At 40.4% G+C, this 27,410-nt stretch overlaps 2 protein-coding genes across 2 annotated transcripts in view; one reads left to right on the forward strand and one right to left on the reverse strand.

Moving 5' to 3' along the window:
- The window catches only part of ITGA2 (integrin subunit alpha 2), a 102,216-nt gene extending 91,120 nt beyond the window's left edge, over positions 1-11,096 (reverse strand). The window contains exon 1 of the mRNA XM_072756935.1: positions 10,939-11,096. Within this exon, the coding sequence (XP_072613036.1) occupies positions 10,939-10,996 (58 nt within the window). The 5' untranslated portion in view covers positions 10,997-11,096. The remainder of the gene's footprint in view (positions 1-10,938) is intronic.
- Positions 11,097-17,311: 6,215 nt separating this feature from the next.
- Positions 17,312-17,676, forward strand: LOC112933778 (large ribosomal subunit protein eL42-like). The gene has a single exon (XM_026017035.2). The coding sequence runs from the start codon at positions 17,315-17,317 to the stop codon at positions 17,633-17,635; it is 321 nt and encodes a 106-aa protein (XP_025872820.2). The 5' UTR covers positions 17,312-17,314; the 3' UTR covers positions 17,636-17,676.
- Positions 17,677-27,410: the final 9,734 nt, after the last annotated feature.

Here is a 27,410-nt window from a genome sequence, read left to right on the forward strand (position 1 = left end):
GTAATGGATCTCAGCTGGGAAAACTTTGTTCCTCATGGGTATTTTGTAAGGCCTGGACATATTTTTGGTTGTCACACTTGGAGGGGGGTGGCTTCTAGCATCTAGTGGGTGAAGGCCATTGATGCTGCTCAACATCTTACAGTGGACAGGACAATACCTCCACCCACCCCTACCTTATCCCCCTGACCGAAGGAATCATCTGGCCCAATGTCAATAATGTCCATGTTGAGCAACTCTGATGTGAACAATGAACTGCCCTGTAAGCACAATTAAGTTGATTAGGTTACTGTGGTGGTTTTATTTTTTTTTAATTTTTTTTTATTTTTATTTTTATTTTTTTTCTGTGGTGGTTTTAAAATCTGTCTGGGAATTATTTGATACTCTTCCTCTCAAGAAAAAAAGTCTTCTCCCTCAGAATCTAGGTGAGACTTTGTGATTGCTTTGATGCAGAGAGGCAGTTGCATGATTTCTGAGTCTATGTTATGAAAGGCCATACGGTTTCTGCCAGTTTGGTGGAAGGGAGGGAGGGAACATATGGCTTTGGATCCCTGAGTCATCCTGCAGGAAGTCAGGCTATCAGAGGGTGCCATGATAGCAAGGCCATTTGATGGGGCCACACAAAGAGAGAACTGCCTACCCTCTTATAGTAAGCACATGAGAAACCACAAGCCAGGACTGCCCAGACAAGCTATTCCCAAAGTCCCACTGAAGAAACCATAAGAGATGACAAATGGTGGTTGTCATCTCAAGCCACCAAGTTTTAGGGTAAGGGGTTACATGGCAATAGCTAACCAGAACAATCTCCAAATTCAGTTACTTGAAATCAAGTGCTCTAGTAAACAGAATATCCTCTCTCCCTCTAAACCGTCTGAAAGAATGTAAATCTTAACTAGAGAACTGGCACTCCTCAAGTGAAATGGATTATAATCAGCCTATGGAAAATAGGTCACCAAGGGGGAGTTTGTTAAATAGGTTTACAGAAGTTCTGAAGAACATTTTGAAATTATGGAGAACACACTGCAGGTTGGAGTCTTGGGCCTTCGTCATTTTGAAAACTGATTATTATAAAACTGAGGCATTTACTAGATGATCTCTTGATGTTGTCCCAGGCCTAGATTCTAGACTATCCTAATCTATGCATAGTTTTCAAAAGATAGGCATTTTTAAATTGCAACATAAAAAGTGCACCCTAATGAATATGAAGATTAAAATAAATATGAAGAATCACCTTACATCCACCAAACTACAAAAAGCTAAAAAAAAAAAAAAAAAACTACAGAAAGTAAATTAGAACCTAATATTGGTGAAATTTGTAAATTCACACATTATTGAGAACTAAACTGTTCAATATGGAACAAGAGCTAAAAAATACACATAATCTTTGACCCAGTAATGTCTCCTCTGGAAACTGTCCAAAAGGAAAAAGGAAAGAAAAAGCTTCTTGCACAATGATATTTATAGCCACATTATTTACAGTAGGGGAAAAAGCCCACAGGAAACAACCTAAATATCCAACAATGAAACAATAGTTAGCCATGATATGGCAGGATGCATTAATGCAAAGCTGTAAATACAAAGCCCATATAGAAATGTACAAAGATATTAAGTGAAAAAAAGTAAGTTGTTCATTTTCATATAAATGGTAAGTATATCTATAAAAATTACTTTCACACTTATAAATGTCAAAAGAGAGAAATACAAATATTTTTTCTGTTAAGGTGACTATCTTAGTATGTGTCATTTTTCTATAAGGATATTAAAACACTCTGCTTTAATATTCTGAAATTATTAATCACGCTTAGTATTTCAATGGACATATGTACCTCACAGTTATCTGAATGTTCATTTTATGTTTATTTTTAAAATTTTTTTACCAGTCATTTTTCTGAGCACTTACTATATGCCAGGTCCTGGGAATACTGTGATAAATAAGATTGAAGGTGATTTAGAAGAATGTGTTCAGTGAGAGAAATAGTCCAACTGAAGCTAAATTATGGGTGCTAGCTTTATGAGAACAGAACAGGGAAATCAGACAGCACATTGGGGAAAAAAAGATGTCTACACTGTCCTCATGCTTTTATTGATCTTGTTACTTGTCAATACTCTACTCTAATTGGACATTTCAAGACAAAGAAGAGATATCTTAAAAGCAAACAAACTCTGTCAAAGAAGTGAAGAAAAAAGATCAATGAAAGTAATATTTTAATATTTTAGCCAATTCAGATAAATCTGCAAATAGAGGCTTTTTTTTTTTTTTTTTTTTTTTTTTTGCATATTCTAATTGAAAAGAACTAGGAAGTTTTTGGCTTGGCCTTCATTTAGAACGTTTTTGCCCCGGGTTACAGTGGCTGTCATACATGTCTCATGTTGTCATCACTCAATTCAACAGAATTCAACTGGGCATAGATGACAAGGACATGGGCCCTGTCTTCTCAGAGTTTGCAATCAATGGGGGTTAGAGCTGAGTAAATGGATTCTTGAAATAGAAAGTGACAAGTGCTATGAACGTGTAGAGGACACTCAAATTGGATTGGGATTGGGAATGAAATTGACACATAAATGATGTGCGGAATAGGGGTGGGGATAGAGAGTATTTCAGAAAGAGAAAACACAGACAAAGGCATGAAACTGTACTCTTAAGAAGGGTTAGGGTCATATCTCACTTAGACCATAACAAAAAAGTAATGATAAAATTATGTCTGATAATTTGGGGGCAAAAATTAAATACTGTCATAATAAAGGGGTTTTTAATTACTATGTGCTATGGTCTGAATACTTGTGTCCCCTGCCCCTCCCCAATTTCATATCTTGAAATCCTAACCCCCCCCAAGATGATGGTATTAAGGAGTGGGGCCTTTGAGAGGTGCTTAGGCTTCACCCTCATGGATGGGATTGGTGGCTTATAAAAGAAGCTCCAGAGAGACTCCAGCCCCTTCCACCAGCTATGAACCAGGAGGAGGCCTCTTGCCAGCATGTGACCATGCTGGCGCCTGATCTTGGACTTCCATCCTCTAGAATCATAAGCAATAAATTTTTGTTGTTTATAAACCTCCCAGTCTCCCAGTATTTTGTTACAGCAGTCCAAATGGACTAAGACACTTTGACATTTACATAAATTGTTTATTTAATCATCTTTTAATTTTTCATTAAGGCTTTTTAATTCAGGCTATTTATTATATTTTTATGCTGAAAAGAAGATAGACATTGCATATAAGTATCCCAATTTTCAAGACTAAATTATTCTTTTTTCTCCTCAACCATGTTAGTAGGTACACAGAAAAATTAAGTCAATTGTTCTGAAAGATCTGTTTATACAGTAGCATTTAGAATATGACTTTAGAAAGGTTATAAAATCCAGAAGATTCAGTGTTCATATTCTAACAAGTGTCCATGAAGCTATTTGGTCAGGACCTGAAGGTAACTGGTACACAGTTTGGAATAGAGTTATCTGACTGAGCTGACCAGAAGCCAGCTTGCATTCAGTCTGTATTTGGACACGGTATCCATGGGAATGAGATCAGGCGGGCACAAAGACAAACAAAGGCCACCTTCGAATGAATGAGAGGGAATGACAACTGCCAATGTTCAAGGCATCCATGGGCACAAGAGCTTTGCTCATGCTTTTCAAAACACAATGAAATAATCTCTTACGCTGACAATACAGTGTCCATCACTCCTTTATTTCCATTGCTCTGTTTAAACACTAACCTCATTTTTATACAGAAAGCCTTTCAATGCTCAGGAGTTATGTATGGCTTCTGTAGAAAAACCATCTCTAGTCACTTTAAACTCCTAAAAGGAAGTATTGCGGTTATTCTTTCAGAACATAGAATAATAATGCAGGAATCTTCACCGACAAAATTGCACAGTTGCCGTGAACTGTTTGGACAACAAGAACAGACAACTCTTTCAAAGGAAGAACGATATATTTGAAAACTATTAACAGTCCCAATATTCTGTGGACCTGAAAACATTAGCAAAATATGCAGTTCAAGTTTATACTGGTTAGTAAGTGTCATTTATATGTACAAGAGTCAGCAGGCACAGACTGGAAAAAAATACTTGTATATAAGCACTTTGAACTAATTGTAACTTTAACAAAATTAAGCACTGGCATTAATTTCTTTTCTAATTTGTATGATTAAATGAAAATGTTTTAAAACACTTTGAAAACACCCTGAGTTACACAGAATAAAAGGCCTTAATATTTTACTAACAGAGCTTTTCAAAGCCAGCTCTAATTCTCTGTGTTATATGGGACTATGACTTCTGAAATGACTTTGAGGATCTTTATTATACTGGATAGAAATAAAGAACTAAAAGTTTAACTGGAGAAACCTACCTATAACTTCAAAGAACCCTTCTTTGTTAGGAAATCTGACTAAAGCACAGATATTAATTCTGGGACCAGAATTTGAATTCTGTTATATATTACACACCCTAAAAACCATGCGAAGCTTATTAATTACAGCTATTTTAGTGTGGTAAGTCTGTTCTGAAACAAATATATAAAAGGGCTCCCTCATCAATCCAAGCAGCCACACTGGGGGGTGGGGAGGTACCTATGCCCACAGCTTGGCTGCCTCCCTCTGCAGTCCTCAAAGTCATCAGTTTCACCCTTGAAACATCAGTTCATGTCTTCTCCATGTCAGACCCTGGAACCCCATGGAGACTGCCTTCATCAAGGCTGTCCAACATGCTTGACTTCTGTGAGGAAGATGATCCAACTGACCAACTCTTCCCTCTCAAAATATTTGTGTGGCGCCCCACTTCCTGCGATCTTTTTTCTGTTTACTACTCCCACCGCTCCTCTGCCCCTGGCATCTCCTCTTCCTCACCTGACCCTCTCAGGTAATCCCTCGTGTTGTCACCGAAGCCATCTGCTGGTCTCTGCCTGACTCACCCATGGCATGTCTTCAATGACTCTAGTCTCCTCTGACTCCTAAATCTCTATCCCCTGTTGTTCTCTCTCCTGCTTCTAATACTGCTGTATATGCAACTATCTCCTACCTAGACATGCACTTGGATGTCTCAAACAACCTAGATGCACATGTCTAGGTAGTAGACAGTTGTATGTACAGCAGTATTATATTATTATATTATATAATTATATAATGTATAATATAACATGTCCATATTAACATAGATTAATAGATAATAATTATATTATTAGCATATGTTAATAATACATGCTATTACACAGCATGTCTATAAAACATGTCTATATATGTCTATATTAGATTATTATGTTATATGTAATAATATGTATATTATGTTATAATAATAAGTTGCCTTTTTTCCTCATCTCCCCCTGTCTCAGTCAATAGCAGCTCCTGGGTTCTCTACATCCAAAACCTAGGCCTCAATCTTTTCTTCTCCTTCAGTTGCTGCACCACAGTAAATCTTTTGCCAAATCCTGTCTGTTCTCCCTAACTACTTTACAAACCTGTCCCCTGTGACCTTTCTCTACTGCTACTGAGCTTTGGCACCATCATCCCCCAATTGTGTACTAAGCTAAAACTAAGACCAGAACCAGTTCTTTATCCTTAGTGCTTTTGGGGCCTTCAGTCTGGCCTCTAATCAATCCACCATCCTCCCTGCCTCCAGTGATCTATGCAAGGAGCCAATCTGATCATGTCACTCCCCTGCTTAAGGCCTTTCAAAACTATCCAATTGTCCTAAATAGTCCATGTTTCTTGCTGCAGTTTATAAGGCCATTTCGGGTCAGATGCCTGCTAACTCTCAGCTTTCACTCTCTGTGAATACATTGCCCAGTGTGTTCTGGACATAATGACCTTCTCCTTTCCCATTCAAGCATCTAAAACATCTGATCTAGGATCTAGGAGACTTGCGTCCCATTTCTGGTTATGTTACTTTCTATCTTATATTGTCACTGATAGCCATTTTACAAGGTGAAAATGGGACTCTGACCCTTGAGGTCCTTCACAGTAGATTTGAACTGTAAAGATTCTTTACTGTTCCCATGAAGACGTGCAGGGAGGCTTAATACTTAAATGCATCACAGTGACATTTCTCCATCCTCTGAACTCAATATTAAGTTCTGTACCACTCATCTAGCAATTAATTATATATAACCAAATGATATTTATTATGTTATAGAAACTTATATTACATATATATGTTATAAGCATAGACAACAAAACAATATGACGAGAACAACATAACCAAGTTTTAAATTACACATTTTTTTTTAGGCACAAGGAGAAGGCTCTAAATATCAATAATTCAGAAACTCAGAGAGAATATCAAAGACCTGCTTTCTGTCTTTCCACTGGGCAAGTGTACTGGCTTTATCCTCCAGATAGCTGACATTAAGGCTATCAGATGGCTACAGTTATCCCAAGCTCCACATTTCAACCTGGAAGTATGTTTCTTAACCAATGTCTCTCTTACGAATGAAAATTCTATCCCAAAAGTCTCCAAGCCTATCTCCCTCCATGTCTCATTGCAGTCACATGCCCATGTCTAAGGCAAACCCTGGAGAGAAGTATGAGACCATCAGGAATGGCCCAGTGCAATCACAGCTCGAGGTTCCCTGCCTCTCACTCCGCTCTCTTAGCTGTGTAGAGGAAGAGACGGCCCCATAACTGGACTTCTGTCAGAAAGGAGGACGGCAGGGTCTGAAATTGGTTTGGAACCTTCCAGGGACTGAGACAATGTCATTATCTCATATTTGAACTGGTTTCCAAATAGACTATAAACTCTCTGGACCATGTTTCAAGTTTCCTATGGCCGGGCCTAGCATATTGCCTTGCACAAAATGGTTACTCCATAAAAAAAATGTTCAAATACTAGTATTATGGAATTCACCACAGCTGGATGAGCAAAGCAAACAGCAATGGATCATCTGAAGAGGCATCAAAGGAATCACTTTCACATACAGAATCTATTGTTGTTTCAGGACTTGTGTGTTCAGGTTAATCATTAGTCACCATAATAAATGAAAAAAAAAACCCAAACAAACACAAAAATCCTCCGATCTTTGATTTGCCAATTAGAATGACAGCCTTATGTGGTTCTTCCTCTTTTGGGCTGTGCTGAATCTTTCAGTAACATCCCAAGGCTGATAGTCCAGACAAAAGCTTTTGACTTTAAGTGGTAACATTCACATGACATCAGGATGATATTTTGGTCCTTTGCCATCTTTCCTGAAATACTTTATTTTTGACATACTGACTTGAATTTGTTTTTATTTCACTGAATGTCTAAAATTCCATCACTAGAAGCTCATCTCTTTACATTAACAGGCTTCTCTCCCTTCTGACAGGCCCACGGCTGTTAACACATTAAGACAGGACTAATCATCACCCACCTTAGAGGGAATTCATTTGAACTGACGCATTCACTGCCTGTCTTGGTGTTGAAACATACCTGTCTTGGTGGTCATCTCACAACAAGGTGGTACAGGCAATACCGGAATTTTAATTTGTTAGGAAAGGCAAGATACAGCTCTAATATTTAAGCAATTACTTGCAAATCTGGCTGCATGTCAGACGTGCATGAATAATTGTTTTTAAATAGTGATCCTGAGCCCTGGTGCATGAATTTAAATCAAACAGAGGTTCATGAACCAGGACTTAAGAGAGCAAAGCGTCCTTGATGTTGGGTAGGTATAGCTGGAGAGCCATGGGGTGAGGAGTTACTTTTTAAAAGGGTGGTTTACAGCTGCACAGGTGCTGAGGATTAAGAGAGAAGAGGCACTTTAGGGTTGGTCCCAGAAATGAAAGATTATCTCAAACTTCCCTTTTAGAAAAGAAAATTTTTTCTACTTTATAATTTTGCCAGGGGTTGTCTCTTTTAATGTAGGAAAATTGTGAGTTGCAAAGGGATAAGAAGAAATGGTGAAAATCATGAAGGCAGTGAAGGCAAAGGGAATAGCCTGGAAAATAGCACTTAATATGGTCTGATCAAGTGCAGTCGGAACACAGAAGGGTGTACATAGGTGTATAGATATGGCTTTGAGGTGTGTGTATCATGTCTGTGTTTATGTGCAGTAGGTGTACTTGTGTCTATGTGTGTGCATGAGGAGTGTAGCAGAGAAAAGCCCAAATGGGCAGGCCAGGCTGCAGCCAGATGGCAAAGAACCTTTGCTGAGAAATGTGGACCTCACCCAATATGAGGTGGGGAGCCACCAAACGTTTGAAGCAAGGGGCTGATTGGATGCAACTAAGTGTCCAGAAAGATAACATTGGTGACAATGACAAGAATGGCTTAGAGGGATAAGAGATAAAAACAGGAAAACCAGTGTACCATTGTCCAGACGCAAAGAAAGTAAGGGTCTGAACTTGGTGGTGGCAGAGCTGCATAAGGTGGGGAGGATGGATAAAACTCGGAAATGGGCTGTGAGGTTGAAACAGGGAGAAGATTCCTGGTTTTAGCATCTTCATGCTAATACTGCTGCTGGTAAACAACAGTGAACAATACGGGAGAGAATTTTGGAGGGCACTTGTTGATTTCAGTTGAGGACGCATTGAGGCCATGCTTATTTGACATCTGGGTGAAGATTGTTGGTAGCAGATGAAAATACTGATTTGGAACCAGGAGAGAAGCCTGGCTGGAGATCCTGACTTGAGGGGGGAACTAACCCAGAGAGAGAGAGAACTGGTAAAAATGAAGACTAGGATCCAGGATGGAACCCAAAACACCTAGGACTGGGCAAAACAGATGAGCCTGTGAAAGAGCGTGAGGAAGAACTGCCTGGAAAGCAGGAGAAAAATAGGGAGAATAGAAGACAGAGGTGGAGGGTGTTCCAGGAGGACAGAGCTGCCAAATTACATGTTAAAAGAAGGATTAACTTATTCTGAGAGAAATTAGAGTATTTACAGCTTGACAGGAGCTAGGGAGAGGATTTGAAGGTATTCATTAAAGAGGCGGTGACTCTAGGCCAAGGTGCCAGAGATAGGGAGAGAAGGTGAGGATCGTCTGTGGCTTGGCAGCACACTGTAGAATGTAAGTGCCATCATGCATTTTAAAATTACATTTTCCTCTCCTCTATGTATCTATTGTTTAGATTAAGAATGATATAGGCCCCTTTGGGTCTTTCTCTTCCATCCTTCATCTGCCAGTTACCATTTGGATGACTCCAGCCACTTAAACCAAGAAGTGATCAATGCAAGGTGATATATATGAAACAACTTTGAACACTGCTTTTTCTTAAATACCCATGAGAAGGTTTATAGAAAGTACATTTGACTCTAAATGTTAAAATGAGATTTGAGAGTTTTAAGTTTCTACATTGGTTGCATGTATGCTGGAGAGGATGTGAGATGTATAAACACACACACATATTGCTTTTTACGTTCCCATTTTTGGTATTACACAGTTGTACCTGTATATGATTTATAAACATCTATATGTGTACGTGGAGAGTAATGATGAATACTCAAAAATTTTACATACATAGAGTAATGCCAAAAAGATTCAGCTATCACTGACCTAGAGGCTTAATTATTCATGTTAATCTGGGATATTCCTGGTATCAGAAAATGATATTGCTTCCCTAGGAACCTGGATTGATATCACAAATGACAGAGCTTGATTATGATCATCCTGAGTTAAGAGAAAACTTGTTTCTTGGGTGTGCAGATAACTGGAACGAAAGGAAGGAATAAATATAAAAAAAAAATCATTTGCACACACGTCATTTCAAATCACCTCTGCTTTCTTGCACAGATTTGTCCTTATTAACTCCCTCCAGGTTAAAAAATCTCTCTACCTGACTTTATGCCTGGCAGCAACACATTCCACTAAAGTATTTCTCACCGCTCTTGAAAAAACAAGCCTCAGCACTTCAAAGATAAGAAAATGATGTTATGTTTCCATAGCTTCTGTTAATAATGGGTAATTAAAGAGAGATGAAAAGCTCGGATTTAAATGTGTATTAGTTCTTGGGAAGGCTGTGCTGTTCCAGAGACTGATTTTCAAGTGAATCCAACTTTACTGGCAACTGCTCAGTTAGGGCTGGTTGCCCCTCAACAGACTCTTGGGGCACCAGCACAGAATACCCATGAAGCACCTTTGTCTAAAGGGTCACACTGAAAACCTAATGATGCTTCCTTTGTCCTGGGCGGGGGGATGGTGGCGCTCTCCTCAACTCCGCCTGGGAGGAAATGCTACAGGGCGCTCTGGGTTAGGTTTCCTCCGTAGTAAAGAACAGCTCAGCTGCACGCCTTAAAGGAAGGTACGAAGTATTTATATGTATTGGGAAACACTTATTTTCTTTGCAAAAACACTTGAGAAGCAGAGCCCGTTTTTTGTTCCGACGGCTGTTCAAGCCGCAGCGCGCCAGGGTGGCCGCTCCCGCCCCGTCCCGGGGAAGCTCGCGGCGGAGGGTCGCACGACTCGGGGCAAAGCTCGAGAGAGGCCAAAAAAGAACTTTTCCCGGCCCGAGCTGATGTCAGGTGGAGCAGCAGCGCTACAGCAATCAGAGGAAGGCAGAAGGGAAGGAAGAAGTCCGCCCGCCAAGTGTCCGAGGAGCGCTGGGTGTCCCGCGTCCCCGAGGCTGCACACACCGGCCGCAGCCGGAGCAGGCGGGGGCGCGACTCACACCCTCGGGCTGAAACCGGGCGTCGGTGCTCCCGGGGGCCCGCCCGCTCCGCGCTGGGCCGGTGCACGCCGCCGCGCAGGACCCGACCCCGGGCCCGAGGAGCCCTGCGGGGCGGGCTCGGGGCAGCACCTGCTGCCGACGCCGGGGCGCAGGGCTCGGCCGGCTCCGCGCACCCCGGGGGCCCCGCTCCGCGCGTGCAGCGAGGGCGCGCGAGGGTGGGACGTGCCGGCGCGAGCCCGGCGGGGAGGGGCGGGGAGGATGCCGGGCAGCCTGGGCCCGCGTGGGACCCGAGCGGAGCCGCGAGCCGCCTGCCCCGGGCCCCGCGCAGCTCCCTCCGGCGGCGGCGGCGGCGGCGCGGACCCCCCGCTTACCTTGACCGAGCACCACCAGCAGCCGCAGCGGCGCGCCCCCTGCGCGTCCCGGCCGCATCCTGGGCCTGCCCGGGGCGGGGGGCGGGGGGCGGGGGCCGGGGGCAGCACTGCTCGCTCCGGGCACAGGGGTCCAGACCGCGGACTCCAGCCGCCGACCCGAGGGCTCCCTCGTCCCGCCAGGCCAGGGCAGGGAAAAGTCGCCCGGCGGCTCCCGGGGCTCCAAGGCCCGCCCCGGCACACCGGATCTGCCCCGCCCCCGCCCCCGCCCCGCCAGCCGGGTCCCTGCACCCCCCGCCCCGCCCCGGGCACCTGCGCTCCGCCGCTCCCCGGCCCCGCCCCGTGGGTGCCCGTCACTACCCCGCCCCCGAGGCCTGCCGCCCGCGGGCCCCCGGGGGCCTCGGCCCCTCTGCGGGCTCCAGGCTCCTGGGGGGGGTGGGGGGGCCCACGCGGCGCAGTGCCCCGCTCTCCGAGCCTTTCCCAAGTGGGTGGGGGAACGGCCAAAAATAAGTGCAGAATGACCAGGTTAGGAAAGAAAGAAGATCTGCGCACAAGTTATGATTATCCGAGGTATATTTAAGCAAGACCTGCTGCAGGAGCACCGTGTGTGCGTGTGTGTGTGCGTGTGAGAGATGGATCCTCATTCATTCCTCTCCTCCAGGATAATAAGCAGCTGATTTGATTACTAAGTTTAAGCGATTTACTTCAAGGCACAGAGAGGAGTGAGAGCCCGTATATGAACTTGTGACTCTTCCTCTTTGTATTACACCATGACCATTTTATTCCTTTGTTTTTTAGTCTCAGATCTGGAAAAAACAACATTCTGTAACCATATCTGGGATTTTTACATACCAACCTAAGAAACAGGATATTCACTTTTCTTTAAATCTGATTTTTTTTCCCTCCAAAAGCCTACAAATTCCCAGCATGTTGCTGAAACCAGAATTCTTCCAGTGACTACTTTTATGAAATAATCAGATGTTTTAATAAATCAAACTTAAGGAGCTATTAGACTAATCATTATTATTATCACCATTCCAAATCTTTATGGGGCAGGTAATAGAGCACTATGGGATGTCTAGGATACTGCCACTCGGAGGTAAAGTAGTTTACCATGGGAGGACTTAGTTGGTCAAAATCAAATGCTTTCCTTTACCATAGCTGAGGCCAGAGTCTTGAATTTTTAAAACACTAAATTGGTATTCATCAGGTGCTACTGCTTATCCTCATGACTATAAACTTTATAGCTTTGAATTCAAAAATGTATAGCCGCTGGTTCTTTCCTGTTTTCTTACCTATCATTTACTAATCCTGCTTACTAATCCTGACAAACACTTGAAGGCATTTTTTTCCTGACCTGTCTGTGGTACTCACCTGCTTACTAAGATTCCCGCTAACACCTGAGAGCTCTCAGGTGGCCGTTTACTAACCCTGACACCCAACCTTGACTCTCCTCACAGGCTTCTTACAGGAAGTCAGCCAGTTTCAGGGAGATGAATATCTGTTTCCTTCTGACTCACTGAAATGTGAGTAAGTGTTTGGAACAGACCCTTGTTTGGGAGGCGATGTAGTTCCCTTCATGTGAGAGGAGGATCTGTGCTTTGTCTCTGGGTGCTGGGGAGGCAAATGCACCCTTCTTTGCTGTTGTGCTCAGAACAGGACAAATTAGCATTATGCCTGCATGAGGTAGAGAATAAATCAGGAGCTAAGTTTTTCCAGAGTAGGTAAAAATTTCAAAGTTCAAGAAACAAAGAGTTGACTCCTGCCCCACATTAATCTTAAAAGTATAAAATGTTCTTGGGACAAAATAGTTGGAGAACTCATGCCTTAATCTTCCTAGGAACTATTCTGCCTAGGTATAACTGTGCTGGACACACATTCAGAGGAAATAAGATCAAGGCAGGGCTTTTTGAACTCTTTGGTCTCAAGGAGCCCTTTATACTTAAAATTTTTGAGAATCTCAGATGAATGGATAAAAAGATGGTGAAATAGATATTTTCTAATACTTCCAAAGTCCTATACTGCCCTTGGGGTGGAGTCCCAGTCCCACTCTGGAGTCTCCAGGTCTATGGTGCCTCTGGGGCAGGTGGCCTCCTCTGACAGGCTACTTGATTTGCTCCTTCAGGTATTCTCAGCCCTCCTTGGAGTACTTAGGGGACTTGGAGGGGGCTATCGAGAAAGCCAACATCAGCAGAATGATGCCTGAATTCTAAGACTTATTAGATGTGAGAGTTAAACTTCGGAGGGACTGGGGTTTGGGGTGTCTTGAGACTGGTCTGCTCACGGCTGTACTGGGTGAATTGGCTCATGACTGGGGCAGGGCTACCTCCTTAGACTTCTGAAGGACAGTCTGGCTCTTTCGCTAGGCCCCAGCAACTTCTAGTCATACACCAAGTGGATGGTGGCCCCAGCCACAATGCCTCCTCAGCAACCGTGCTTGTGGCACCATGGTAGTTCACCTCTGTGCACAAGGACCAAGATGTTGGAATATTATTCAGCTGCAAAAAAGGACATCTTGCCATTTGCGATGATGGATGAAACTGGAAGACATTATGCTAAGTGAAATAAGCCAGACAGAGAAAGACGAATACTGCATGATCTCACTTACATGTGGAATCTAAAAAAGCCAACTCATAGTACAGAGACTAGAATGGTGGTTACCAGGGCCTGGAGGTGAAGAAAATGAGGAGATGTTGGTGAAAGGGTACAAACTTTCAGTTATAAGATGAATAAGTCCTGAGTGTTTAGTGTACGGCCTGGTGACTATAGTCAATAATACTGTATTGTATATTTGACATTTGCTGAGAGAGTAGATCTTAAGTGTTCTCACAACGAAAACAAAAAAATGGTGACCATGTGAAGTGATGGATATGCTAATTATCTTGATTGTGATAATCAGATCATTTTATCTATTTTTTCCTTAATGATATATATATAGTATATACCTATGTGTATATACATATATTTATACACATATATACAAACTGTAATTGTCAATTATACCTTATTAAGGCTGGAAAAAATATGGAGGATCCCAAAGAAGTTTTGTTTATGTGGATTATTTCTACCTGTATTTACCATGTAAGAAATTGGAACAGATACATTCTCTAATATTTATATATTATGTATTTATGTATTAATTCAACAATAAGGCTCTTATGTATTAACATAAATAACATATTCTACAAAAAAAACCCCATATTTCCCCAACTAAAGAAATCATGAGAAGAATGGCTTCGTCTTACATTTTTGCCAATCTTTCTAATGTCTGGTTTAAAAAATAAACATTTGATTTCTCATATCTGCTCCTGCATCCAATGTGTTCTGATGTGTAGTTTCAGTGAAATTATATTAATTTGGCAATAATTTGGAATTAATCTGGTATCACACAGATGTAGATGAAAAAACAGAACATAATTGTGGATACACCTGATACTGTCCCCAAATGCAACAAGTGGTAGCTTCTTAAAGACTAGTTCCAATGTGACTCTGAAACCACATCAATAACCTTTGCCTACCCTAGTGTGTTGATTTGCAACCTCAGGAGTCCCTGGGGTTGAAATTTGAAGCTGGCCCCCATACATGGAGGGCAAGGAGAGAGAGGAATGAGGCAGACATCTTCAGATTGAGGGGTCGCAGTTTTAACAAGCAAGGGAACTTACATGCTAGGTTTGTCTGGAGTGGCCGCAAGATGAGTGAACCTCCACATTGCTGCCAGCATCCTAAGCTTATGTAGAGCCCCTAACAGGCAGGATTTAGTCATATATACAGTTCATATGGTCTCAATAACACATTATTTTCTCAAAGCCATGTCCCTAATGTTGCTCCTACATTTCAAGGATAGGGGAGGGGATAAGGAGCCTCCAATGTCCTGAGTCCAATTTGCAGATCAATCAGCAGTCATAACCTCCTCCAACACGTTGTGCATTAAAATTCATCGGCCTACTGAGCACTTTGAGTAGATCTTTTACCCCTGCAAAGTTTTGTCCCCTCATACACTGGTCATTTAAAAAATACTGGTTCACTGAGTTGTGCAGATTTTCCAATTGTTGATGCATTTCAGCACACAATATAAAAAAAAATCATATCACCTAGCTCATCACAAAAGTCTTTACATTTTGGGAAGCTGTCAGACTCGTGCTAGCACATACACATTTTCCAAAATTTCAATTTTCATTTGAAAGCTTGGATTTGATCATTGGCAACACATACTATCAGTGGTTCTGTGTGAATAAAAAAACATTTCATTCATTTTTGAGAAATGTCTACCCAATACCCCAGCCTGAATAATCATAGTCTATTAATTGTTCTTTCAGGTAAAACGGGTGTTCCATGAAAAAAACATGGCTAGTTTGGTTTATGAATCATTGAGACAACCTTCTTGACTCAGTGTGCAACACAAGTGCTTAATGTGTATTCCCAGGTTTACTCATGCAAAATATTTAAAGGACATGTACTCAAGGGTTGAGATTTAATAAAGGTAATTAATTTTTACTGCTTTGTCAAGGACATCCTTTTTGTTGTTAGAGAGAGAGAGAGAGCTCGCACACAGGAACACAAGTGGGGGGTCAGGGCAGAGGGAGAGGGAGAGATAGAATCCCAAGCAGGCTACATGCTTAGCATAGTGCCCAATGCAGAGCTTGATCTCATAACCCTGAGAACATGACCTGAACGGAAATCAAGAGTCAGATGCTTAACTGACTGAGCCACCCACGTGCCCTGTTACAGACATTCTAAGTGAAACTAGCTCTCTCCTTCCTCCCACCTTTCCTCCTCCCCTACTCTGTCCTCTTCCCCCATAATTCCTCCTTCCTTTCTTCCCCCTCCCCTTACCCTCTCCCTCTCATTTTTTCTCTGAGTATCCAGTGGTGAAGAATGCAATAATTACTCTTACTAATCATTGTTCTTGTACCATAGGGTAAATGTGAACACAGTGAAAAATACAGATAATATCTCAGGATTAGAATAAACATATTTTGGACCTACTGACCACCAAAAGGGTCTTGCGACATCGAGGGGCCACATTCTGAGAACTGCTAAGGGATAAAGTAAGGCCTCCCCACTCTTTTCTTTCCAACTCTAGGCTGGAGTCTTTTGGAGAGGAGGCTTGAAAGAATTTTCCCCAGCATTTTCTATGACCTTTTTTTATCTTCAAATCCAGGTCTTTGCCTATCTCATTCTGACATGTACAATCACCTAAACTAGAAGCCTCTGCTTTCCCTCCTTAGGACTACCATCAGGCCTTCCTGCCACCACACCATCTCAGCTCTGTCCTTAACCTTAACGTGGTGGTCTATCCATTTCCTACTTCCTCTGCCAATGCTGCTCTGTTTAGTTCAAGCCCTTTTCCTCACAGTATCAGTCTCCTATGCAATCTCTCTCTGCTTCCTCCTCTCCTATCTGCGATATACTCTATATCATCATCACAGTTATTTTTTCCAAAATGCAGGATTAATTTGCTGAAAATCTTGGGAAGTCTACAGGATGAAGTCCAAGCACCTTAGTGTTTAAGCTCCCAGTTGAACCTCGACCTGCCCCTGCTATCGCTCATACCAAAACTCTTTCTTTTGCGTGTATTATGGTATGACTTGAATTTAGTTATGGGTGTATACTCTACCTTCTCACTTAAATGCTGGATCTCTGAAATCTTCCCTGTTTCCATCACCAGCGTCTAGTCCTGTACCTGGCAAATAGTTCCTAAAAATTATCACTACATTGAATTTCTGAAGACTTCTACATTCTTCTCCCTATACCTGAAAAGGGTAGGGAATGTGAAATTCTGTGTAGCTCTTAGAAAATTTCCAAAGAAGTAACCAGTGACTCCTCAAATGTTACCCAGTAAATCCATGACAAGACTGAGTAAAATTCAGAATCCACTGCGTTTGATTCACCAACAGGTCTCCCGGCATCCCTTGAGTTGCGTGACATCCAAAAATAAAACAGATACTTCCAACTTAAAAACAAAACAAATAAAACTAAAATAATTCTACGTTCCTTAGTCCCTGGAACCATCAATCCATCTATGCATTTTATTCATACTTCTCTTCTAGCATTACAAGCATTAGCTGTCTTTGTTTTCATGTGTGTGGCAGACACGCAAAGCAACCTGCCAGCTCTGTCCACTGATTTCCTTCTGGAAGTCGTCCTGCCTCCTAGTGACATGGAGAGACACCTGGCCCAAACTGCATTGATTAGATTTTCTCCTAGAAAGTTGTATTCATAGTACAGAGATTCTAGAGGATCTTTGCTGACCACATGGACCAGGAATTCATGTTCATTTGGGGCAGCCGTTTTTCAAATGAAAATAGAAAAAGCCAATTAGTAGCTTTTCATAGAAAACAGAAAGGAACTTTTCCGTGTCAATAGCGCTCTCGCAACGATGGTGAGTGTTCCTAAAACCCGCCGGACTTTCTGCAAGAAGTGTGGTAAGCACCAACCCCACAAAGTGACACAGTACAAGAAAGGCAAAGATTCTCTTTATGCCCAGGGAAAGCGGCGTTATGACCGGAAGCAGAGTGGCTATGATGGGCAGACTAAGCCGATTTTCCGGAAAAAGGCTAGAACTACAAAGAAGATTGTGCTGAGGCTTGAATGTGTTGAGCCCAACTGCAGATCGAAGAGAATGCTGGCTATTAAGAGATGCAAGCATTTTGAACTGGGAAGAGATAAGAAGAGAAAGGGCCAAGTGATCCAGTTCTAAACTTCATATTTTGTTATGAAGACAATAAAATCTTGATGTTATGTTCACTTCAAAAAATAAAAGAAAAAGAAAAAGAAAAAAGAAAACAGAAAGGAGAGACCAAGTCACTGAAGCATGAATACATTAGAGAGAGAGGGGGATTGCTTTAGTTCTTTTTATCTTTCTGTTTTCTGTTTCCAGTCATTTGAGAGACCTGGCTGACCATTACATGAAATTCCCTGTATCCTCCTAATATTTTCTTTTTTCTTATTGGACATCCTTTAGGACAGTGACCATGTCTCATTAACTTTACTCACAGTCTCCAAAATAGGGCCTGACACAGAGTTGTTGCTCAGTAAGTGTTTCTTCCAGTAATGAATAAACACATTTATTCAACTAACATCTAACTATTAAAATGAACCAGAGAAAAGAAGAAGTTAGGAAGTTTGTCTCTTAGAACATGGAAAAGCTCAATAAAGGGAAAACTTTATTCAGTTGTACTTCAGGGATTTTTTTTAAAAGATTTTATTTATTTGGTGGAGAGATGGAGAGAAAGAGAGAGAGAATGAGCAGGGGGAGCAGCAGGCAGAGAGAGAGGGAGAAGCAGGCTCCTAGCTGAGTGGAGAGCCCAATACAGGCTCAATCCCAGGACCCTGGGATCATGACCTGAGCTGAAGGCAGACATTTAACCAATGAGCCACCCAGGCGCCCTTCAAGAAATGTATCTTATGATGAATCAAGCCAGCTCTATGGCTATTTGTCACTCTGCTGTCTCTGGAAAACTTGGGTGTTTCAGTTAGAGATATAGATAGTAATGAATGTATTTTTCAAGGAGGAAAGAGTAAACTTACTTAAACTAGCCTAAATCAAAGAAATGAAAGGATATGAGGAAATTTCAGAGAACCCAAAGATGTGAATTAATTACAGCCTGGCCTAAGGGACCTAAAGTGGAGCCTAGAAAAAGCAAGAGCACAGTTCACTTTATATAACTTTGAGCAGTGGTGTGAGTTGTTGGCTTTGCCTCCCTGTATGTACCTCCTCTTTGCCTTCCTCATGTACCTCCTCATGCTCCATCCTCCTCATTGTGGACTTATTTCCCCTTTAATTCCTCATCACTTCCATGGCCCTAAATCTTCAAACTGCAAGTGCCTGTAGTTTCCATGGCATGTCTCTAGTCCTGATTCTAGGAGACCTAATTTTAACTCAGTACATGATCTTCTTCAATTTGACACACTCATAAGACCACTCACCATGACAATCTTTTTCTTAGGTCCTCTGCCAAGAATACACAATCTTTGATCCTGCAGGTAGCTTTTTTTTTTTTTTTTTTTTAAAGCTTTTATTTATTTATTCATGAGAGACACAGAGAGAGAGAGAGGCAGAGGGAGAAGCAGACCCCTTGCAGGGAGCCTGAGGTGGGACTCGATCCTAAGACCCCTGGATAACACCCTGAGCTGAAGGTAGATGCTGAACCGCTAAGCCACCCAGGCGTTCCCTGCAGGTAGCTTTTATTCTTTTCTGAAGCCAAGACCCTTCCTTTCTCAATCATTTTGCAATTTAACTTATAGTACATCCTATGAATCACAGTAACTCTTGTTTTATTTGAAGTAATTTTGATAAGCCAGTTAGATTGGAGTCTGTCTTTTTAGATGGAAACATATTTTGAATGTTTAACATAAAAAAGTCAAACGGAGCCAATTTTGCCATTAGGATTTCTTTGACTAGCAGGTCAATGAGAATGAGCTTTGTTTACACATCAAAAGAATGAAATCAGTGAAGATGGGAGAGACTCAATGGATTAGGAAATTAGATTTTGCCAGGAACCTCTGTCTTAATCATTAAATCTTTTCTGCTTCTACATCCTTTATTATGCTATAGGAGAAAGTGAAACATTATTCCTGGCTCACAAGTTTGGTTCATCTTATGGTCTTCTAGTATTTGTCTTGAAGTTTCCTGCATTAATTCTCCTCTAGACTTCTTAGCGCTCTCTCTCCTACATTTTTAAAATTTCTAACATGATCCTTCACTTGGATTAAGTTGGGAATCTTGTAAAAACATCACTTTTGCCATTTATTCATTTACCTAACACATATCTACCACATGCAAAGTAATAGTCTAGGCACTATGGTAGGAACAATATGCTATTTGCTGTCTTTGTGAGCTTGAAATCTCATTACCAAATATTATCTCCAGAGTCTTGCTATAGATGAAATCATATGAAATATATAAGTAGAGAATATGGGAGTTTGGTCTGGTTTATGCCATATAGTGGAATGAAAGAAACTTTAGGCACATTTTTCTTTAGATTTGTTATGAACCTTTATAAAAGTACAGTTATATGGAAAATGGCATCTTCCATCAAAAACTTCTAGATCCAAAGGTAAATGAAGATGTTTCAAGGCTTAAATTTGTGGAGGCCCAATATTTTTAAAGCCTATAAAACCGTACACTTCCATATGGTATAGTATGGCAATGTAGTTCACTTACTACTTAGAGCTGTGCCCCATGACATACACATAGAGGTAGTGGCTTTCACACAGATAAACAAACTCAACAGCCCCGCCAGTCTCTGAAGAGATCTCATTCATTCAAATGCCAAGTGTCCTCCTTTCACTGTTCCCACTTATGTAAGTAGGGCCCTTCACCCATGAGCTATTTTTTGTGTCCATGGATTATGACTTACACACATGCACTGGGAGGTCAGTGTGTATTGCTATTGGCCCCTGCTGCTGGATGGCCGTGCCCTCCATCATCACTAAATAAGCATAGATTCCTTTCCATTTTGTCAACTTATGATGACTTCAGACTTCATGTTGCCAGGTTTACTTTAAGGCAGGTTTAAGACTCTGCCTTAAAATAAGGAGGCTGCTACCTCCCTGTAGACTGACATTCTCTTAGAGGGAATCCCCAGAAGGCTTGCTTATGCCCCAGTGCATTACAAGATCCAGTCAGATCTACCTGTAGCCCATTCTTCCTTCTCCAATCCCTCCCAGGAAGCATAACTGCATCCAGGGTAAAAAGGTCACGAAGTGTTCAAACAAGTTACGACATGGTATCCGGAAACACTATTTCCTCTTGACCTTCGGCTCTGCTTTTGAGTCTGGCTCAGAAATTTTTCCACCATATTTCCATGCAATTTGGCTTCTGCTCTTTCCCATTTTCCACTTTCTCCTTCTCTAACTACCTAATTCCACATGACATATATGACTAAAACTCATCTCCAGCCCTAGTACAAACTTCTTCCATGCGTTTATATATATATATTTTTTAGTATAAGATTTTAATGGTGATTATGTTTGTATTTTCTTTAACAGCTGCATTGAGGTATTACTGACACACAATAAACTGTATATATTTAAGTTGTTCAATTTGATATGTCTTGGCATTACATATTTATATTTTAAGATACTTTTAAATACTATTAAAAGATTTTTAAAAATACAGATAGTTGTGTAGGGGTTTGTGTGTGTGTGTGTGTATGTATTCATGTACGCATGCATATTTGTGTGTCCTTCACCTAAACAAAGACTGGAGGGTTAGCCTGGTAGACTCATACACCTATTTGAGGTATTAGACTTCCAGGGAGGGAGTGTAAGGTATAAAACATTAATCCAAGAAACAGATTTTCAAGGGGCAAGATTAATTTGAGTAAAGTAAGGTGTCAATTCTAAGTCCTAGACTGTGTGTGGGTGGATATTAAAAGGATTACAAAGCAAAATGGTAAAAATGGTACTAACATTCCAGGGATAGAGTAAAAGATAGTGATACAGTTTTGGCTAAATTATAACACAAGTGGAGTGGTAAATACTCTTCTCATTTCAATACAAGCATTACTGGATCATAAACCAGAGGAGGGAATGACTAGAAGTTAGAAGCCACCAAAAGTGTTCAGAGTATGTTATCCCAAAATATGCCACTTTGACATAAGGATTATTTTGAGCTAAAAGCGATAGAGACTAAGCAGATGCAAGAAAATCTCTCTGCCTTTTCCTTTCTAAAAGAAAAGGCAGGTCAATTCTTAGTCACCAGCGACAACTCTAGATTGGAGAGCACACCAGAGAAATCTGCAAAACAAACCTTATACACTGGCCCTTAACCTTCATGAGTTTCTCCATATGTTTATCTTTCCATATGTGCTGCCCCTAAAAGCCTAAACCACTTTTCCTTTGTCTTGTTATTTGTTTATAAAATTGTTCTTTTTTAAGATGCTCTATAATCTCCAACTTCCAACCACCCTTTTGAGTTACCATCACTGCGTTTCCCATGTGTATGCTTGATGAACATGTTAATAAGCTTCTGCTTTGTTTTTTGTTAATCTGTTCTTTGTGCATCCAACTCATAGGGCCCTAGCCCTAACACCTAAGAGAGCAGAGAGAAAAGTTTTTTCCTTCCCCAAACCACCAAGCATATACAAGTGATCAAAACCAAGAGCAGGAGAAAACCTCAATGACTAGGGTACCATGCCATGCCATCTGGGTTGAAAGTTGGGACCATCATGGTAGTTAGAGGACCCGAGGAAAAGGATGATAGGAGAATAGTGTTGCTGCTAATGGATATCTGTGAGATACACATTCTAGTAACCCGTAGGAGATCAGAAGCAAAGCTTTAGGCCTGGGGTTCCTATACATCTCTAAGTAGGACTTGAGCCAGAGAAACGTTATTGTAATACTATAAGCTAACTACTGCATGCCTCAGGCAGAGAATCTTCAGGCTAAGATACATTATACATTACTGCATAAAGATTGCCTTTTATTTTTTATTATAGTCTATTTCCATCCCCACCCCCAAATTAGCATTACCTTAAATGCTCCTCTTACTGGCTCTCCATATTTGTAGCAAAGCAGCAGAACTTCCTGTATTTATCATCTTTGGGTTGTAGGTTGCAGAAATGAATAGGTGGATGAAGAAGAAGATAAGTGACAAAAAAAAAGGCTGATCAGAAAAGATTAGATCAACCAGTTCCGGAGTCATTTTCTGTATATTAATATATGACTTAATTTGAACCAAAACAAAAGCTGGTTGTTGCTATTTTACATGTTTAGAATATAGATGTAAGTTCTATAAACTGTGGCAAAAATAAAATGAGCATTTTATTTTTTTTTTACTAAAAAAAAAAGTTTTTTACTAAAAAGTAATCATTTGTTATTGCCATCCACAGTAAGAATTACAAAAAAAAAAAAAACATTTAAGATAGTTTAAATAAGTTATTCAGAATTTAAAGGATAAGGCCTAAACTGTTAGCCTAAATTATCATAGAAATTAAAAATCTATATATATTAAAGAGACTACTCAGGATGAGGAGCTGAGAAGAGGGGAGTAAGATAACTATTTACTGTGTACCAAGTGCTAAGAATGCACATGCATTGTTATTTCAAATTTATCTTATTTTAGCTACTCATCACAACTTATGAGCTGGTATTATGTTCTCCACTGTGTGAGTGAAGAGGCTCATTCTTAGAAAGCCAAGGTCAGGGATCCCTGGGTGGCGCAGTGGTTTGGCGCCTGCCTTTGGCCCAGGGCGCGATCCCGGGTCTCCAGAATCGAATCCCACGTCGGGCTCCCGGTGCATGGAGCCTGCTTCTCCCTCTGCCTATGTCTCTGCCTCTCTCTCTCTCTCTCTGTGTGACTATCATAAATAAATAAAAATTAAAAAAAAAAAAGCCAAGGTCACGACAGTTGTCCAAGCAAATGCTGCTAGCAGTGTCAGAGTGGGCATGCTGACCCAAGACTCTGACTCCGAAGTTCATTCTCTTTCCACTATATTAGGTGGCCAAATTATACTTTGAGATACAAAATTTCAGATGGCACTCTTCAAAACTGCTTTATAAGGATGGGAATCATATACATGTATCAGGTTTTTTATGCAGCATATAAAATCTGAATACATTGCAGCTCAGGCACTACAAGGCATATAACTATTTTGAGTACTAGGCATTTTTCTCTTTCAAGGCCAGATTGTCTCATAGGAAATACAAAACAAAAACAGCCAACTCTAATACAATCACAGTGCCCTCCAGCCCAGCATGACTGTAACTTTCAAAGACAATAAAAACTAATAAATACAAAATACATCCATACAATGGAATACTCTTCAGCAGTAAAAAGGAATGCAATTATATATAAACAACATGGATAAATCACAAACACATTATGTTGAATGAGAAAAGGCAGCTACTTTATGAATTCTTTGATATGACCTTGAAAAAAGCAAAAGTAAATCGACAGAGAACTCAGATCCATTAAGGGGGCTGGGGACAAGGAGAGGAAAGGACTGAAAGGTGCATAATGAAACTTTTAGAGGATAGAAATATTTTATATCTTGATTGTGGGGTGGTCACATGATTTTGTACATTTTTCACAATGTAGAACTGCTGGTTTGAAAAGGATATACTGCTATATGTAAGTATCTGAACCATCATGACTTAAAAACTTTTAAAACCCAAAGTAAAAAGAGAGGTTTATAGAAAGAGAGATAGGTGGGGTAGAGTCTGGGCTATAGAAATGCCACCAGGGGAAAGAGCTCTGGGGGAAGTGAAATTAGAATGTGAGTTAAGGAAACAAAATGCCAATGTTTATGCTACAATGTCTAGGAAAGGAAAGAAGAGAGACTAATTCTTCATATTTAATTACATCTTTAAAAGGCACTTTCAATGTAAGCACATTTGCCTGACTTGACTAAAAATTGATTAAAGAGAATGGATGTTTCTTTTTATAGTCAGTGTAAATAATACTTAAACATAATGCAAATGCTTCATTGGAGAGGTAGGTAGCCCTAGGATGCCTCTTCCTCTATTGTTTATATCAGTTCAAGGATGCCTTCCTGCCAATGCCATCAAATGCAATTCAATCAACATTTCTGGGAAAATCTTGCATTCATTTTCATTTTTGCCTTTAGCTAACTTCTGAATTCTGTGCAGTCAGAAAAATTACTCTCTTTATGCTAAGTAGATCTGGTCACATTCAACCCAGCACATGTTTATGGAATACCTACTGTGGCTAATTATTGCACAGAAAGCAGAGGCAGGGCAAAACAGAAGTACAATGCTTCCTGACCTCTGGAAGTTGATGGAAGACTTGTAGGGTAAGACGTACTCAGGTAATAAGGGCCTCTGCTTGGACTTTGCCTGTGCAAGTCTGGAAGACCTATGGGAGAATTCACTGGAAGTCTGTTTGCATTCAGGGTTGAGGAGTTTTATAAATGGAGTCACCTTAATGGAAGAGATATATAAAGCAAGACCTGGCATCTGAAAGGAGGGTAACTTCCATCACAGAAAAGTGTCTGTCCTGGCTCCTGTTGGTGGATTAAAATAGAAAGCATGAGTTTTTGTCTTTAGGATTGGGACCACAAGGGTATCTGAGAGAAATATAGACAAAAGGAAGGTATTCTCATCCCCATTTCAGAAGAGATGATAGCAAGGCACTTTTTGTATTGAGGATGCCATCAACAAAAGATGACACTGGCAAGAACTAGGGGAAGAAAATGACAGACACCACTTGATAACCAAGAAGTTGTACTCATGAACATGAGACAGTCTTTGGGGATTCCAGAAAGAATTGGAGGGAGTGTATTTTTAAGGGCCAGGAATAGGTAGACTGAAGGTCAAAGAACAAAGGGTTGGATACATCCAAGGATATTTATAACTGTTAATGGAAGGCCAGTTTTATCTGCAGAAGAGCTTGGAACAGGTATATATGGGTAAATGTGTATGTATAAAATTAAAATGTCATTTAGTGCCAAAAGGACAGGGGCAGACTATAATTACTGAGGGAATTTAGAGAAGGGAGAAATCATAGTGAGTCATTCAGTAGGACTTCCTTGAGAAAGAGAGACTGGAGCTTGAAAGTCAACACCTTTAACTCACAATTCTGCCAAAAGCATTTTCCAAAGAATTGTCAGAAAAGAATGGCTTTCAGATAAAAACCGTCTTTTGGTGTCTCTGAGAGAATGGGGACTGCTCCTCAGTTTTCAAGTGAATTACTTGCATACAGTAGATACTTAATGCATGTTTGTTAAATTAATATTTTATAAATGAATAAAGTCTTAATTTTAAAACAATGTATGGCTTTAGAATTTTTAATGTTAGATAAATCTTACAAAGACACTATATAGATTCATGATATATTATGAGGAACATGTGTTAAATCATCTTGAAAAATATTTAAAATTTTTCCTTTGTACTTTCATAGAATTTGGGAGTTGAAAAGGCTCTCAGAGATCCTTCCTGGCCTCAGTTCCATTCATATAAGAATAAATTTGATAGTAATCATGTTGAATATATTTGAAATACCATTTGAGTGGACACTATGAGTTTAATCATTTAATACCCAATTCCTCCCAACTCATCTCTTACTTCTGTTATAGAGGCTAGAAGTTAAATATTCGATTTCCCTTGCAATTTGGAATGGTCCTGTAACACTGTTATGACAGATAAGATGTAAGTGGAAGTCTGCTGGGAGGAAGGAATTCTGGGACATTTTTATAAAATTCTGATTTTTTAAAAAGAAGGACAGATTGGCTTTCTACCCAACTTCTTCAAGCATGGGACACAGATGTCCTCTGTAAGGGGCAATAAACTGGCTTGTGACTAAGGCCAGCAAAAAAAAGCCAAGAGAATTAGAATTTCCAAGAACTGGCTATTGTATCTAAGATCTTAAATAAGTGGTACTGATTTCTTGACCCCTTGCAGTGCCATACGTGAGCTAATATAGTCTATCTAAAATGCATTCTTTCACTTTATAAACTCTCATAATTCTATCAAGAACCCATTTGTATTGTCACTATGAATAATGATTGTTAGATTGCAAAATGCATCATAGCTATGTTGTATTTTGCTATCATACTATATAATATGTATCGCACTATCAGCGAGGTTGTACAGAAATTTCCAGTACTAGATGACTTTTAAATTGCCTTCAAATCTAAGAGTCTATGATTAGTGACCATATTATATGTTCACAGTTTTCCTCCCAAAGAGATAAAATAGCTAGATAAATAAAACTTTACTCAGATTATCAATTCTTGCATTCATTTAATAATAAACAAATATTTTCTGAGTATCTACTATGCACCAGTTACTAAAAATATTGATATGTGTTCTCTTGCACCTCTGTGTTTTCATTTCTATTCCCATGATTTCTGAAGCCTTTGAAGTTGGGGGAAATGATTTTGGAGCCAGATAGAACTTGGTTTTTATTTCAGCATCACCACTTACTAGCTTTATAACTTTGAAGTAGCCCCTTACCTCCTGTGAGTTTCAGTTATATCACCTGTAAAACAAAAATAATAATAGTATCACCACAGTGTTAGTGATAAGATGAAATGAAATGTTAGAGAATTGTCTGTTATGTGGCATGTAGGCAATAAATGTTGATCTTCCCTTTTTTTCTCTCCTCTTAGAAAAATGGGATACTTCACCCAGCCCCATCAGTTCCACTCAAAATTACCTGCTTCACTTGTGCCAATTCTTATAGCTCTTATAGAATACAAATGACTCTTCATTTAAACATACAATCTTCACTCATGAAGATATGGTCCATCTTAGAAGGTGGAAAACTGCTGTGCTGTCAAATAATACACTAATTGGAATCTTTGCAGATTTACCCATCCTATAATGATGAAGTATGCAGAATGGGTAGGAATGAAAGAAGTGTTTGAAAAGTGAATGAAAAGGAATAGCAGATGGTACTTGGGTGCTAATAGAATATAAAAGTCTGAGAGTAAAGGAAGGAAGAAAATAGAAAATGAGAGACTCAGCATGTGAAACTAAAGAGCCAAGGGCATTTCATCGAGGATGGT

The sequence above is a fragment of the Vulpes vulpes genome, chromosome 4 (assembly GCF_048418805.1).
Source record: "Vulpes vulpes isolate BD-2025 chromosome 4, VulVul3, whole genome shotgun sequence".
Taxonomy (NCBI): Eukaryota; Metazoa; Chordata; class Mammalia; order Carnivora; family Canidae; genus Vulpes; species Vulpes vulpes.

Bases quoted from the DNA above. Each gene is read 5' to 3' on its own strand.
- LOC112933778 (XM_026017035.2), top strand. From the start codon at position 17,315: ATGGTGAGTGTTCCTAAAACCCGCCGGACTTTCTGCAAGAAGTGTGGT.